At 41.1% G+C, this 16,589-nt stretch overlaps 1 protein-coding gene across 1 annotated transcript in view; it reads left to right on the plus strand.

Annotated features, from left to right (window-relative positions):
- Positions 1–297: 297 nt before the first annotated feature.
- The window catches only part of atp9a (ATPase phospholipid transporting 9A), a 182,950-nt gene continuing 166,658 nt past the window's right edge, over positions 298–16,589 (plus strand). Inside the window, exons 1-3 of the mRNA XM_073061648.1 lie at positions 298–467; positions 9,907–10,045; positions 14,091–14,204. Of these exons, the coding sequence (XP_072917749.1) occupies positions 400–467; positions 9,907–10,045; positions 14,091–14,204 (321 nt within the window). The 5' untranslated portion in view covers positions 298–399. The remainder of the gene's footprint in view (positions 468–9,906; positions 10,046–14,090; positions 14,205–16,589) is intronic.

Raw genomic sequence — 16,589 nt, forward strand, 5'->3', positions numbered from 1 at the left:
TTTAAAAGACGTTTGTTTGGAAACACATACCGACCTTCTGTAGGAACGGATTGGATTTAACTGATATACGGGCTTTCGCTGTTATTAGTATTAGAAGGACCAAGTTCCTGAAACAGTTCATTTCCTCCGGGGCAGGTAATGGAGAAAGAATTTTGTGAATTTTTATGCAGTTGCAAGTATCATTACATCTAAGCGACGCGTGGCAGATCCATCTTTGTGTGATTGCCTCTCGTATCAATACAACACCTTCAAACCGTTGCCATGACTGTGCCCATATTGTACCTTTGACCCTCGCAGGCAGATCTAACAGTCTGATAAACAACGAGAGAGAAAAAGAGAGGCTGCTGGGTAGACAGCAGATCGCACCACCCAATTTCAGAGGGAGAGAAGCCAGGAAACATGTCGGATAGTATCCCGCTGCAGCCCGTCCGCCATAAGAAAATGCATGATTCCAAACAGAGGAGCGGGTAAGAGACAAAGAATAAACCACAGCGCACCAAAGCTTGAATAGCTGTCTGCGATTGCCTTGTCCTTAGATGGGGGACAGGCAATGCTATTATTAACCAGGATGTGGGGGCTGCGGGTTATTTCACGATTTTTTAAATATATAATTGAAGCGTTGGTTTGGTGACTAGTGCGGTATTTAAGATAGACCTTGTTGCTGTTCGCCTGGAGCTCTGATCCGCGGGTTCGCTTCCCCGGTGCCCCCGCGGTGACAGGTGTCTGAGGGCCGGGCAGGCGGAGAGGTATCCGACGGCTCATTTATTGATAAGCAAGAGGCGCTCTCATTAGCCGGGAAGCACCGTACGAGTGTTTAGCTTGTGGAAGGGATGTAGCGCGGTGGAATCGGGAAACGGTTATGTCTGTTGTGTGTACATTTGTTTTAATCTGAGTTCAGGAGTTGTCTCGCCTTAGGAACGGTGACGAGGGAAAGGGGAGGGCTGTCGGTCTTTCCTGTTTTAGGATTTACTCGGTGATTGCGGGAAGGCGATCGGATTTCCCGACATCGCCAACAAGTGAGACGGATTAAAAATATTTTCGCAGACAGTCAATCGAATATACTGTATTTTCGGATGCTTGGATAATAGCATTGTGTTCCAGTAGGAAAATGATCTGTCTATTGATCTGTAGGCTCAGTCTAAAGAAAGGAAAATGAGATGACACCCTTCTCTGATGAACAAATGCTGGTGTCATGCTCGCCTACTTTAGGGAGGGGCCAAATGTAACCTGCGCACGTAGAAGTGTGAATATTGTGTTTCAAGTCCTCTGGTAAATAACACACGCGGAACTCAGTCCTCGGGCAGAAGCTGGGATGTGTTCTGATTAAACACACACATCCTGAAATAAATTGAATAGCAGCAACAGTTTCTTGTAAATCGCATTATTCAACTTTATTGAAATAAACGTCAAATTTTACACGTGTCGGTAACCAGAATATTCTGCAAGGCATTTGCTTTCAATGCTCATTCCCAGCTTTTAAAAAATGCTCATCAATATCAGCTCTAAGAATGCCCAATTTGATAATCATGTCAACTTTCAGAATGCGGATTCCGCACATTAGAGTCGAATGCGGGAAATACTGTTAGTTTGATCTTTACAGTAAAAAAAGTATTTTTGACGGATGTTATTAGCAGTTTCCTGCGTATTAGTAAATTAGAGAACCCTGCACCTTTTTACCATGCACACAATATTAATTGGTTCATTTTGGCCTCTATTGGAATTTAAATTGCCGTGGCATACTTATAGAGTTTTAGAATCTGCTTTTGGACAGCCGGCATTCGACACACCACAGAAATACTATATTTTTTTTAAACTAAGTAATTGGGAGTAGATATTAAGATGGGTATGAGCGAATGAGTAGGAATAAATGTAGTTTTAGGAAAGAATTTAAATCAAACTGAAGTGAATACAAGAAAGAAAGAAAATAGTGAAATTTGGTAAGTGCTTGTTCTTGTAAAGGTTACAGTTTGCTTACTTTCAAGAAAAGACTCTGCATTTTAAGAGGTGTACATGTATTTGGTCCACGCATAACCTTGTTACTGTTACAACCATTGACACTTTAAACGTTCACACGTCAACAAGTAAAGTCGGAGGAGTTAAATGAAGGACAGTTCTGAAGAAATTTTCTATTAAGACTCAATAATTTCCATTCATTACAAAGTAACATTTTACATTCACAGTTCTCTATTTAGATCAGTTTCTGTTATGAATGGAATTTCAGAGCTTTCATCACCATGGAATGATAGAAAATAGTTGTGGAAAGGGAATTTTGCAAGTTGATCCATGGGACTTTTCCATATTATTTACAACTTAAATGCTAGTAATCTTGAAGAGTATGTGATTTTTTTCCTATGATAATGTTGGATTATTTTGGAATATAAATGTATTATTGGGTGATACAGTGGGGCAGCAGTAATGGCTGTTGGCATCTCTGTCCAGGGACCTGCGTTTGATTCTCCTCTCAAATGCCTGTCCTTGAAGAAGTTCCACACTCTCTGAGTTCCGGGGAGACTTCGTTGGGTGGTTCAATTTCCACTCACTTTCCAAGTATGTATAATTGGCAGCTTTTGATTACCATTTAGTAGAGGTTACAGGCCAAGGCAATCAAAGGAGTTGATGAGAGTGTGTGTGTGTGGGTATGAGAGAGAGAGAGAGAGAGAGAGAGAGAAATAAGTTGTAAGAAAACAAAGAGGGAAAACTGGCCAAATAAATGTTCTTTTCTGGGAGCTGAATGCCCCGCAATGGGTCAAATGGCATCATTTTATATAAGATATTTATCAAAAGATAACTAGCATACAGAAGGATGCAGTTTGACCCCTTAGTATATGAGTTGATGCATTGTATAGTGTGAATGTGAGGAATGACAGGTAGATGCCAGGGCAAAATTGCAGTCAGTAGGGTGAAGTGTAACATGGGCAAAATTGAAAAGGGTGATGAATACAGAAATGAAGGTATTATTTAAATGTATGCAGTATATGGAATAAGTTAGATGAGCATGTAGTACAGTTAGAGATTGTCAGGTATGATGTTGTGGGCATCACTGATAGAAGATCATAGTTGGGAGTTTAACATTGAAGGATACACCTTGTATCAAAGGGACAGGCAAATAGAAGGAATGGGGTAGTTCTGTTAGAAAGAGCTGACATAGGATCAGAAGATGTAGAATTCTTGTAGGTAGAGTTAAGAAACTGCAAGGGTAGTAAGACCTTCATGGATGTTACATGTAAGCTTCCAAACAGTAACCAGGATTTGGGTTGTAAGTTACAATAGAAGATGGAAAAAGCATGTAGAAAGGGCAATGTTGTGATAGTCAAAGTGGATTTCAATATGCGGATAGATTGGGAAAATCAGGTTGGTGCTGGATCCTAACACAGAGAATTTGTAGAATGTCTACGAAGTGGCTTTTTAGAGCAGCTTGTCGGTGAGCCCACTAGGGAAAAGGCAGTTCTGGTTGGATTTGATTAGTGAGCTTAAGGTAAAAGAACCATTAGGAGACAGTGATTATAATATGATAGAATTCACCCGGCAGTTTGAGAGGGAAGAAAATAAAGTCAGATGTGTCAGTATTTTAGTGGAGTAAAGGGAATTACAGAGGCATGAGAAAGGAGCTGGCCAAAGTTGATTGGAAGGGGACTCTAACTGGGATGAATACAGAACAGCAACGGCTGGAGTTTCTGAGGGCCATTTGGAAGGCGCAGGATAGATCACCCAAAGATGAGGAAATATTCTAAAGGGAGGATGAGGCAACCATGGTTGACAATGAAAGTCAAAGCAAGCATAAAAGCAAAAGAGATGGCATATAATATTGCAAAAAATAATGGGAAGTTAGAGAATTGAGAAGCTTTTGAAAACCATGGTAACTAAAAAAAATAAGGAGAGATAAGATGAAGCATGAAGGTAAAAATAGCCAACAATATAATAGGATGCAAAAAGTTTTTTTTAGTCTTATAAAAGAGTAAAAAGAGAAGCAAAAGCGGATATTGGACGTCTGGAAAAGGATGCTGGAGAGGTAGTAACAGGGGACAAAGAAATGGCAGACAAAGTTAATAAGTATTTTGCTTCAGACTTCACTGTGGAAGACACTGGCAGTATGACAGAAATTCAAGAGCATCAGAGGGCAAAAGGAAGTGTAGGTGCTATTACTAAGGATAAGGTGTTTGGTAAGCTGAAAGGTCTGAAGGTAGATATGTCACTTGGACTACATGGAATACACCACTGGATTTGGAAAGAAGTAGCTGAAGTGATTGTATAGGAATTAGTAATGATATTTCTAGAATTACAATATTCTGTAATGGTTCAGGAGGACTAGGAAATCACAAATGTCATTCCACTCTTTAAGAAAGGAGGGAGGCCGTAGAAAGAAAATTATTGACCAAATAGCCAGACTTCAGTGATTGGAAAGATGTTGGAGTCCATTATTAAGGATAAGATTTTGGAGTGCTTGGAGGCACATGATAAAATAGGCAAAGTCAACATGGTTTCCTTAAGGGAAAACTTTTGTCTGACAAATCAGAATTCTTTGAGGAAATAACATGCAGGATAGACAAAGGAGAGTCAGAGAATGATGTTTTCTTGGATTTTCAGAAGCCCTATGACAGTGGCACACATGAGAGTGCTTAATAAGATAGGAGCCCATGGTATTACAGGAAAGATGCCAGCATGGTAGAAGATTGAGTGACTTGCAGGAGGCAAAGAGGGGAGCTAAAAGGATTTTTCATGTTGGTTGCCACTGATTAGTGAGTGATTAGAATTAGTTTTGGGACCGCTTCTTTTCATGTTATATGCCAATGATTTGGAGGATGGAATTGATGGCTATATGGCCAAATTTGCAGACAATACAAAGATAGGTAGAGGGATAGATAGTGTTGAGGAAGCAGAGAGTCTGCAGAAGGACTTGGAAGAATTGGCAACGAAGTGGCAGATGGAATATAGTGCAGGGAAGAGTGTGGTCATGCACGTTGGTAGAAGGAATAAAGGCATAAACTCTTCTCTAAATGGGGGGAAAATCCAAAAATCAGAAGTGCAATTGGTCTTGGTAATCCTTGTGCAAGACTCTCCAAAGGTTAACTTGCAGGTAGAGTTGGTGATGCAATGTTAGCATTCACAACATAAGGGCAAAGATGTAATGCTGAGGCTTTATAAGGCATTGGTAAGACTGAACTTGGAGTACTGAACAGTTTTGGCCCCTTATTGAAGAAAAGGTGTGCTGGCATTTGTAGGGTTCAGAGGAGGTTCTCGAGAATGATTCCATGAATGAAAGGGTTAACACATGCAGAGGATTTGATGACTCTGGTCCTGTACTTCAGAGTTTAGAAGAATGAGGAGGGTTGTCATTGATCTCAGTGGATGTGGAGAAGACATTTCCTATAGTGGGTTACTCTTGGACCAGAAGTGCAACTTCAGAATAGAGGGACTTACATTTATAACAGAAATGTGGAGGTATTTCTTTATCCAGAAGTGGTGAATCTGTGAAATATATTGGCATGGATGTGGAGGGCAAGTTATTGAGTATATTTAAAGTGGAGGTTGATAGGTTCTTGATTAGTCAGGGTATCAAAGCTTATGGGGAGAAGGCAGGAGAATGGGATTGAGAAGGAAATAAATCTGCCGTGATAGAATAGTGGAGCAGTGTCCATGGGCTGAATGGCCTAATTCTGCTCCTATGTCTAATGATCCTCTGATGCACAGCCTCTTGGATTTTTCAAAACAAAAGGGAATAGAAACAGACCCAAAAGGAAATAAGTTAGCAGAAACTCTAACTGGGAATGACATAGGTGCTGCAAGAAAATAAACTATTATGAAGGCATTGTGAATCATGGACAGAGACCTGGCAAATTGTTTATGTACAGGAACACAAAAAGAAGTTGGTTTCAAACTTTTTGTATATTGTAAAGGACAAGAAATGGAGGGTAACATTCACGGGGACTATGAAAGGCAATTCAAAACCTACAGCTGTTAGACATTTGAAATTTAAATTTTGAATGTGGAACATACCTAAAAGCCTAGGTCACATCTTTGGGGAGAGAGAAATACACTTGATCAGACAAGCTGAAGACTTGTTAGAACAAAGATATTCCCCAAGAATCCAGCAACTTGAATTCATCTCAAATACTGAAATGGCCCAAGGATCAGATTGCAGGAAGTCTTTCCATCTGATGACTAAAATCGTTAATACAGTTTCACTTTCCATAGATGCCACCTGATCCATTGGATAATTTTAGCAGTTTATATTTGTTACTTGCAATAAGATGTAACCAGTTTACAGTTTTGGTGCTTTTTATTATATCTTTTGCTCTCTCACAACCCATTTACAATGTTGAAATGTTTATGGAATCTTCAGGTTTGTATATTAGACTGTGCCCTACATGCTAATCAAAAGTAAAGGAACAGATCCAGGGAGAGTATTTAGCCACTTAAACCTTATTGGGACTGATCTGGGATCCAACTTTATACATTGCTTATACCTTTTCCTTCCATGATTTTGCTTAATAAAGCTGATCAAAATCAAAATTAACTTGTAACGCATAAAACGCTTCAGGAATTCAACAGGTCAGGCAGCGACTAAGGAAATGAATAGAGTTGACGAGTCCTGATGAAGGGTCTCAGCCTGAAATGTTGACACCTTATTCTTTTCCATAGATGTTGCTTGCTGAGTTCTCCAGTGTTTTGTGTGTATTGCTGTAGATTTCCAGCATCTGTAGAATCTCTTGTGTTCAAAATTAACAAGTAGTCATTATTTGCAGTGAGAATTCCACATTTCTCTCAGTATTTGCAGCAAATGTGTTTCTGCACTGCCTGACTCAAATTTTGAGATAATGGCTGCTAAAGTAGAAACACCTCCACATCCTGCAATGATTTTTCTAAATCTACCTCACCAGATCAACATAGTGTCACAGACACTACAGCACAGAATTGTGTGCTTTGGCCCTTCTAGTCCGTGCTGAACTATTCATCTTTCTAGTCCCACTATCCTACACCTGGCCCTCCATACCCCTCCCATCCATATTTTTATCCATTTCTCTTAAATGTTGAAATTGTACCTGTGTTCACCACTTCTGCTGGCAAATTGTTCCTCACTCTCATAGATTAACAACTTCAAAATCTTTCTTTTAACTTGTATCCTTCTAGATTTTACAAGATGTAACTCTTGTTATCTTTAAGCGTTATTTGTTACAAACACTAGCAATCATTGATCCATGTAATTCTGATACCCCCAGCTGTTTGCTGGAACAATACTCTCCACTTGATTCCTGCTTTCTGCAGGGATCGCTCCCTGTGTGACTCCCTTGTCCATTCGTCCCTCAACTCCCTCCTGGCACTTACCTTTGCAAGTGGAACAAGTGCTACACTTGCCCCTACACCACCACCCTCACTACCATTGAGGGCCCTAAACAGTCCTTCTAGGTGAGGCGACACTTCACCTGTGAGTCTGTTGGGGGTTGTGTACTGTGTCTGGTGCTCCCAGAATGACCTTCTGTATATTGGTGAGACATGGCATAGCTTGGAAGACTGCATCGCTGAGCACCTCAAACTTCCAGTGATGCTCCCCACCCCCTTCACTTTTTCCCATCCCCTTTTCCCCCTCTCACCTTATTTCCTTGCCTACCCATCTCCTCCCTCTGGTGCTCCTTCCCCCTTTACTTTCTTCCATGGCCTTCTGCCTCTTTCACCAATCAGCTGCCCAGCTCTTTACTTCATCCTTCCCCTCTCCAGATTTCACCTGTCACCTGGTCTTTCTCTCTCCCCTCCCCATCACCTTTTAAATCTACTCCTCAGCTTTTTCTCCAGGCCTGCCAAAGAGTTTCAAATCAAAACAACTGTACTCTTTTCCTAGATGCTGCCTGGCCCACTGAGTTCCTCCAGCATTTTGTGTGTGGGAGACCAATATGACTTCTGAATACACAGGCACAAGTCTTGAATATTAAACATTTTTCTTTACATGTACTCAAACCCTTATCCACATTACACTCAGAAGCTGAATTAAAGCAAATAATACTTCCTACTGCTAGGATACGTAGCAGCATTATGGGCCTCATCATATTGGTCTTCACTGGGTGGAACTGCTGAGAATTCTCAAGTGACAGCAGGGCGTGCACCAGTTCATTCCTGACAGTGTGACACAAAATTCAGAAATGGACTGAACGTCAGATGGCAGCTCATTTGACTTTCTTTATGGAACTGGACTAGACACTAAGCTCATGGGTGAAGCATTGAGCTGAGAGGCTTGATGCTCATGGCATCTGGCCACTCAGTTGTATGTCATGATGACTGTATAGTGGAGCCGTTGAATGGAGTAATCGGTGTTGACTGAAAAGCTAAGTAGAAATAAGTGATTTGTCTTTACCTTTTTGTTGAATCATAATGACTTAATTAATTTCCAGCTCTTAGAATAGTTTACTGAATTATTTAAATCTGATAATCAGAGATAGTGAAATAAAATATTCAAAGGGCCATGATAAAAGTTCACCAGGGCAATTTGGGGATGAGATCTCAGGATCTGCCACCTAGGACCTATCACCAAAGTCATGGGCTGTCTGCAGCTCAGTCAAACACACTGAAATACAAAAAGTGAGTGCAGGTACATGAGAAACAGGGATGAGTGCTGGCAGTAGGCCACAATGAGGGTGATCTGACTCCAGGTGTGCAACAAAGAAACACGTTTTTTTCCCGCACTCAGTATTAATGCATCTGAGAATTTCAAAGGGTGGAGTTTTGTCAGTCATAAATTACTCAGAAGTTTGTCAATGAGAACATTTATTTAAAATTTTGCCAGAACACTATCTTTTTATTGAGACTGGAATACTCAGCATACTTCTTGAGTGTGAAGTAAACTAAATTGTTCTGCAGTTTAATATTAAACTGTTTGTTTAACAAGTACAAATGCCATTCACTTGGGGAGATAGGCCTCATCTATGTGAATACATGACTGTAATTGGCTGTCTCAACAGAGTTCAACCAAGCAAACTTGAGTAACAAGAAGTTTGTATTATGTTAACAAAGCCTATATCCTACCTAAGGCAACGACTTGTTTGCAGGTAAAGTTCATCTGCCTATCATGTGTCTATGCAAAATCTATGAGGTGAATTACCTACAGCTCTACACTGTTCCCTTGGATCCCTCTCAACACACAAAGGTTAATTGCTGCTGCATCCTGATAGAAACTTAGGACTTTCTCTGACAGTTTTACCAAGGTATCTCTTAATATAAATTTATTTCTAGCTAATCACATTGAACTGTAGGCTGTAGGACAAGCCAAGAGTGTCCCAAAAGCAGCAATAAAATGACTTGGCTTATAAATTAATTTTGAGGTAGTTTGGGGGATGAACGATAGACAGTACACAAGATTCCCCGTTGCTCCTTCAGTTGATGCAGATTGTTGCGCTCACTATAGAGGCACCATTATGATTTTTTAAAAATTTTCAGAATTGATGTAAGGGTTCTTATCAGATAAGCTGTCATTTGGAACACATTTACTTTTAGCATATGATACATAAGTAACATGTATTTTATAATTAGTGCATATGTGAATGATTCAGAAAGCAGCAATTGTCTATATAATGCACTTGAATGTAAAGTTTTAGCTTGGAACTGTCCGTCTTGCTTGAGAAAATGAATAAGAAATGCAAAACAATTTGCTTTGCGCCTCATGTCTAATAAATATACCCAAAGTCATCCCTGAGACCTTATTCAATTTAGTAGAAATGCTACAAATAATGCTGATTTTAATTGAGTGCAACAATTTAATTTATAATTCATTTGCACTAATTTCCTTAAACTCTGACTGGAGTGTGAATAAAAATATAATTTCTGTCATTTAAAATGAAGCAACAGTTTCATTTGTATATACCTTGTTACTTCATTTGTTTTAATGAATGCATGTTCTAAATGTATATTTCTTTCCTAAAGATGTTGTGGTTGGTGCTGTAGAGGAAGAGATTTCAAACCTCGCACAGTGTGGCTTGGACATCCAGAGAAAAGAGAACAGAAATATCCAAAAAATATTATCAATAATCAGAAATACAACATCGTTACCTTTCTTCCAGGGGTATGTAATGAAATAAGTTCTGAAAGAACATTCAAAGAACTACCTAGTGAAACTATTTTAAGCATGTATGTGAAAATTTGTATTAGTTACTTTTTTATGCAGCAGACAATTAAATTCTTTCAAAGATGTATCTTCCTAAATAGTTTCAGTTTGCATCAAGAAGGAAGCACTGTTCTTTTTCTAATCTGGTGTTAAGATAACACATTTTTGCATTTCCAACAACAACACCTTGTACAACCCCATTCCTGACTTTGTTCCGAATGTCACCTTGGGTTATTCATTAATAGGTGGTTGAAAGAACTTTAAGAAACCTTCTTTGCTTCCTTCAATTCCTTTACCTGCTGAGGAAATGTGTAGATTTTAACTGTATAATAATTATTTAGATGATTGTCTTAGAATGGTTCTTTGGGAATTTGAAAATTAGAAACCGGGCATATGAAGCAACTTATCTTGGTCAGTGTGCGTGTTTTGTGCAAACAAGGTGCCGTAGATCTACTTAGCATCCCATTTCCTTTTCACTTCTTTTCCTGCAATTACATCTCCAATATAATCCTGAGCATTGACATTATGTATGCTGCTACAACTAATTTTACAGATGGAATCTATCCTTGCACCTGGAAAAGTGGGAGTTTCATATCTATAACTCAGGGTGGTGTAGGACATGGAGGGGAACTTGAAGATAATGGTAATCTTATTTGTCTGTTAATCTTTAAGTCTCACAGTTTGAAGATATGGGAGATACTGTTGAGGACTTAATGGGATACTGTGATGTTTGCAGTTTGTGTGCACTGTTTCAGGAGTAAATTGTTAAGGAAATGAATGGAGTAACAGTAAACACGAGGAAATCTGCAGATGCTGGAAATTCAAACAACAACACACAAAATGCTGGTGGAACACAGCAGGCCAGGCAGCAACTATAGGGAGAAGCGCTGTCAACGTTTCGGGCCGAGACCCTTCGTCAGGACTAACCAAAAGGAAAGATAGTAAGAGATTTGAAAGTAGTGGGGGGAGGGGGAAATGCAAAATGATAGGAGAAGACCGGAGGGGGTGGGATGAAGCTAAGAGCTGGAAAAGTGATTGGCGAAAGTGATACAGAGCTGGAGAAGGGAAAGGATCATGGGACGGGAGGCCTCGGGAGAAAGAAAGGGGGGGGGGGGAGCACCAGAGGGAGATGGAGAACAGGCAAACAACTGAATATGTCAGGGATGGGGTAAGAAGGGGAGGAGGGGCATTAATGGAAGTTAGAGAAGTCAATGTTCATGCCATCAGGTTGGAGGCCACCCAGTCTGTATACAAGGTGTTGTTCCTCCAACCTGAGTTTGATTCATTTTGACAATAGAGGAGCCCATGGATAGACATATCAGAATGGGAATGGGACGTGGAATTAAAATGTGTGGCCACTGGGAGATCCCGCTTTTTCTGGCGGACCGAGCGTAGGTGTTCCACGAAACGGTCTCCCAGTCTGCGTTGGGTCTCACCAATATATAAAAGGCCACACCGGGAGCACCGGACGCAGTATACCACACCAGCCGACTCACAGGTGAAGTGTCGCCTCACCTGGAAGGACTGTCTGGGGCCCTGAATGGTAGTGAGGGAGGAAGTGTAAGGGCAGGTGTAGCACTTGTTCAGTTTACAAGGATAAGTGCCAGGAGGGAGATCAGTGGGAAGGGATGGGGGGGATAAATGGACAAGGGAGTTGCGTAGGGAGCTCGTCCCCCCCCCATCCCTTCCCACTGATCTCCCTCCTGGCACTTATCCTTGTAAACTGAACAAGTGCTACACCTGCCCTTACACTTCCTCCCTCACCACCATTCAGGGCCCCAGACAGTCCATCTAGGTGAGGCGACACTTCACCTGTGAGTCGGCTGGTGTGGTATACTGCATCCGGTGCTCCCGGTGTGGCCTTTTATATATTGGTGAGACCCGACGCAGACTGGGAGACCGTTTCGCTGAACACCTACGCTTGGTCCGCCAGAAAAAGCGGGATCTCCCAGTGGCCACACATTTTAATTCCACGTCCCATTCCCATTCTGATATGTCTATCCATGGCCTCCTCTATTGTCAAAATGAATCCAAACTCAGGTTGGAGGAACAACACCTTGTGTACCGGCTGGGTAGCCTCCAACCTGATGGCATGAACATTGACTTCTCTAACTTCCGTTAATGCCCCTCCTCCCCTTCTTACCCCATCCCTGACATACTCAGTTGTTTGCCTGTTCTCCATCTCCCTCTGGTGCTCCCCCCCCCCCCTTTCTTTCTCCTGAGGCCTCCCGTCCCATGATCCTTTCCCTTCTCCAGCTCTGTATCACTTTCGCCAATCACCTTTCCAGCTCTTAGCTTCATCCCACCCCCTCCAGTCTTCTATCATTTTGCATTTCCCCCTCCCCCCACTACTTTCAAATCTCTTACTATCTTTCCTTTCGGTTAGTCCTGATGAAGGGTCTCGGCCCAAAATGTCGACAGTGCTTCTCCCTATAGATGCTGCCTGGCCTGCGGAGTAACAGTATCCTAGATACTTCAATGTTACTAATTCCTATAGAACTTTTCTCTAATAACAAAGCATACAAGGGAGGTGAAGAATAAAGGTACAAAGAAACAAAGTTAAACCATGTGAATTGAACACATGTGGTCATAGAGCACAGCAACAAACCATTTAGCCCACTGAGACTGTGCTGACTATCAAATACCCTTTTGCACTAATCCCATTTTTATTTTACTCTTCCCATGTTCACATCAATCCTCTCCAGATTCTCCTGCATGCTGCAGGCAATTTGCAGCGGTCAATTAACTAAGCAGCTCATCTTTGGGATGTTGTTACAGATAGCATTGGAGGTTGGGATCAAACCTGGGTACCTGCATCTGTAAGGCAACAAATGTGCCTCCCAAAATCATTTACTTACAATTTTTCAAAATAACTATTAGAGCATTATAAATTGATTTTTATTTTATGCACACACTGCATACAAGTACAAGCTAATTTTAAATAAACTACTGCTGTGCAAATGACCAGTTCTTGATCTCTGCAGCGAATAGTAAGTCTTTCTTGTTTAGGGGAACGTTCCCAAGCTACCATGCTTCATTGTACCTGAAAGCATCTGTTAATTTGTGATCATTTTACCAGCTCAGTTTGTTTCAAATTAGTGTTTAAAAATAAAACGGGGAATTATAAGCAAAAGCTATATCAAGCATAAATCAAATTCTCACATTCTATCATTTTTTTAAAAAGCCTCTGTGGGAGACTCCCATGGCGAACAAAATGGACCATGCTCTGAAAATGAATTAATCATCATGGCTTATGTTCACTCTTTGTGTCTGTTTGCAGTCCTTCAAGGAAACTCCATAGCAAAATTAGTAAAGATACAAAGTCACAAGGAAAAACATTTCAAAAGACTGGAACTACAAAATACTTAATTTACATAAGAAACTAATTTGCATATGTTCTATTACAATGCCTATTTTTCCAGTTCAATGTAAGTTCATATAAGAGGAAGTCTGCAGACTCTGGAAATCCAAGTATCACACACAAAATGCTAGAAGAACTCAGCAGGCCAGGGAGCACCCATGGAAAAAAGCACAGTTGATGTTTCGGACAGAGATGTCTGCTGAAGGGTCTTGGCCCAAAACATCGACTTGTTTTTTTTTTCCATGGATGCTGCCTGGCCTGCTGGGTTCCTCCAGCATTTTGTGTGTGTTGCCTGAAAGATGGTACATTTCAGTTTAGGTAGAAACTGGAATATTTTCGTCTCTGAAAATCGACATGATTTCAAATATAGTTTATATCCAGTTTTAAGTTTTGTGTCCAAAGGACTAACTTTATCACTTTATTTCAGTTACAGCTCAATCAAGTTCAGAGCTTGCAGTAAGGCAAACTGTACTATAGAAAGCTCTATTTTATAAGAGTCTGGTACAATGGGGAATTGCACGAATTAACTGTATCTGCTCCTTAAATTCAGTTTCCTAAAAGTCCTATGTTTTCAAATGGGCTGATTTTCATTCCTGTTTGATTCTTTAACAGAACTTATGGACTGTTTCCTCTTTGTTTTAGGTATTATTTAATCAGTTTAAGTATTTCTTCAATCTGTACTTCCTCCTATTGGCATGTTCCCAGTTTGTACCAGATCTGCGACTTGGTGCCCTGTACACCTACTGGGCTCCATTGGTAAGTCCTCTGCTTGTTCGCTTCATTTTAAAATCCAAAGGTCAAAGAGCTGTTATTTTGGTAGAAAAAAGAATTGTATTCATCTTCCATAGTTTCAGGAGGCCTCAAATGAAATACAACAGTGGCAATACTTCAAAAGTGGGAAAAGAGGCAGCTAATCAATCGGGTTTATTATTGATGTCTTGTATAAACATGAAATGTGTTGTTTAGTGCAATGATGTAAAATTACTATATGAAATGAACAAATATTGCAAATAATGGAGGAATGAGGTAGTGTTTGTGCATCGTTCAGAAATCTGGTACAGGGAAGAAGAATATTCTGAATCTGTGGGTTTATTACAAGGGTGGGTTTATGGACAAGGAATTGCGTTTGTATGTAACACCATTTCAACAATCATGGTTTGGATAGGTGGACAGGCAGGTGGGAGCTTCATGTGAAATGCAGAAGTTGGGTGTGTGATTTTTACAAGGCAGTTCCATAAATCCCATGACTTATGGCATCTGTTTCTATTGTGGCTGGAAGAAATAATCAGCAGGCTGAAGAGCTGTAGGTAAAGATCTCGGTGATGTTGGTGAGAAATGACTTTGAAATTAGAACACAAAGGTACTCTTGGGCCTTGTGTGCCCAGGACCTCCTTTCCCTTCTCATAGTTATATAGGTTGGTTCAGGCCGCTGCTCTCCCAACTCATCACTGACCTTAAGCACTCACCCGATCTTCCTTGCCTACTTACCCCATGAGCCTCTGCATCCAACACGTCATCCCCCACAACTTCCACCATCTCCAAAGAGATGCTACCACCATATCTTTACCTTCACCTCCACCCCCCCTCAATAGGGTTTGCTCTCTCCACGATTGTCTTGTTCCTCCCCACTAATTTACCTGCTTGTATTGTCCCTTCAAACAGTCCAAGTGCTACAACTACCCATACACTACTCCTGTTCAAAGCCCCAGATAGGGCTGCAGTGAAGACAGCAATTAACCAGTGAATTTGTTGGAGTCATCTATTGTGCCAAGTGCCCCCTAGTGAACCCTCCTCTACTTTACTGAGACTCATCGTAAATTGGGGGACAGCTTTGTCAAGCACCTCTGCTCCATCCACCAAAAGTGGAACTTTATGTTGGCCAAACATTTTAATTCAGAATCAGAATCAGGTTTATTATCACTGGTATGTGATGAGAAATTTGTTAACTCAGCAGCAGCAGTTCAATGCAATACATAAGATAGAAGAGAAAAAAATAATAGGTAAATCAATTACAGGTTTTTGAATAGATTTTAAAAATGTGCAAAAACAGAAATGATGTACATTTAAAAAAAAAAAGTGAGGTAGTGTCCAAGGGTTCAATGTCCATTTAGGAATTGGTTGGCAGAGGGGAAGCTGCTGTTCCTGAATTCCTGAGTGTGTGCCTTCAGGTTTCTATACCTCCTACCTGATGGTAACAGTGAGAAAAGGGCATGCCCTGGGTGCTGGAGGTCCTTAATAATGGACGCTACCTTTCTGAGACACTGCTCCCTGAAGATGTCCTGGGTACTTTGTAGGCTAGTACCCAAGATGGAGCTGACTAGATTTACAAACTGCTGCAGCTTCTTTCGGTCCTGTGCAGTAGCCCCTCCATACCAGACAGTGATGCAGCCTGTCAGAATGCTCTTCATGGTACAACTGTAGAAGTTTTTGAGTATATTTGTTGACATGCCAAATCTCTTCAAGTTCCTAATAAAGTATAGCCGCTCTCTTGCCTTCTTTATAACTACATCGATATGTTGGGACTAGGTTAGATCCTCAGAGATCTTGACACCCAGGAACTTGAAGCTGCTCACTCTCTCCACTTCTGATCCCTCTATGAGGATTGGTATGTGTTCCTTTGTCTTGCCCCTCTTGAAGTCCACAATCAGCTCTTTCGTCCTACTGACATTGAGTGCCAGACTGTTACTGTGACACCATTCCACTAGTCGGCATATCTCACTCCTGTATGCCCTGTCATCACCACCTGAGATTCTACCAACAATGGCGGTGTTGTCAGCAAATTTGTAGATGGTATTTAAACTATGCCTAGCTACACAGCCATGTGTATATAAAGAATAGAGCAACGGGCCAAGCACACACCTGAGGTGTGTCAGTGTTGATCGTCAGCGAGGAGGATATGTTATCACCAAAACGCACAGATCCTGGTCTTCCGGTTAGGAAGTCGGGGATCCAATTGCAGAGGGGAGGTACAGAGGCCCAGGCTCTGTAACCTCTCAATCAGGATTGTGGGACTGATGGTATTAAATGCTGAGCTATAGTTGATGAACAGCATCCTGACGTAGGTGTTTGTGTCGTCTAGGTGGTCTAAAGCCGGGTGGAGAGCCATTGAGATTGTGCGTGCCATTGACCTATTGTGGCGAT

The sequence above is a fragment of the Hemitrygon akajei genome, chromosome 11 (assembly GCF_048418815.1).
Source record: "Hemitrygon akajei chromosome 11, sHemAka1.3, whole genome shotgun sequence".
In the NCBI taxonomy this organism is placed as follows: domain Eukaryota; kingdom Metazoa; phylum Chordata; class Chondrichthyes; order Myliobatiformes; family Dasyatidae; genus Hemitrygon; species Hemitrygon akajei.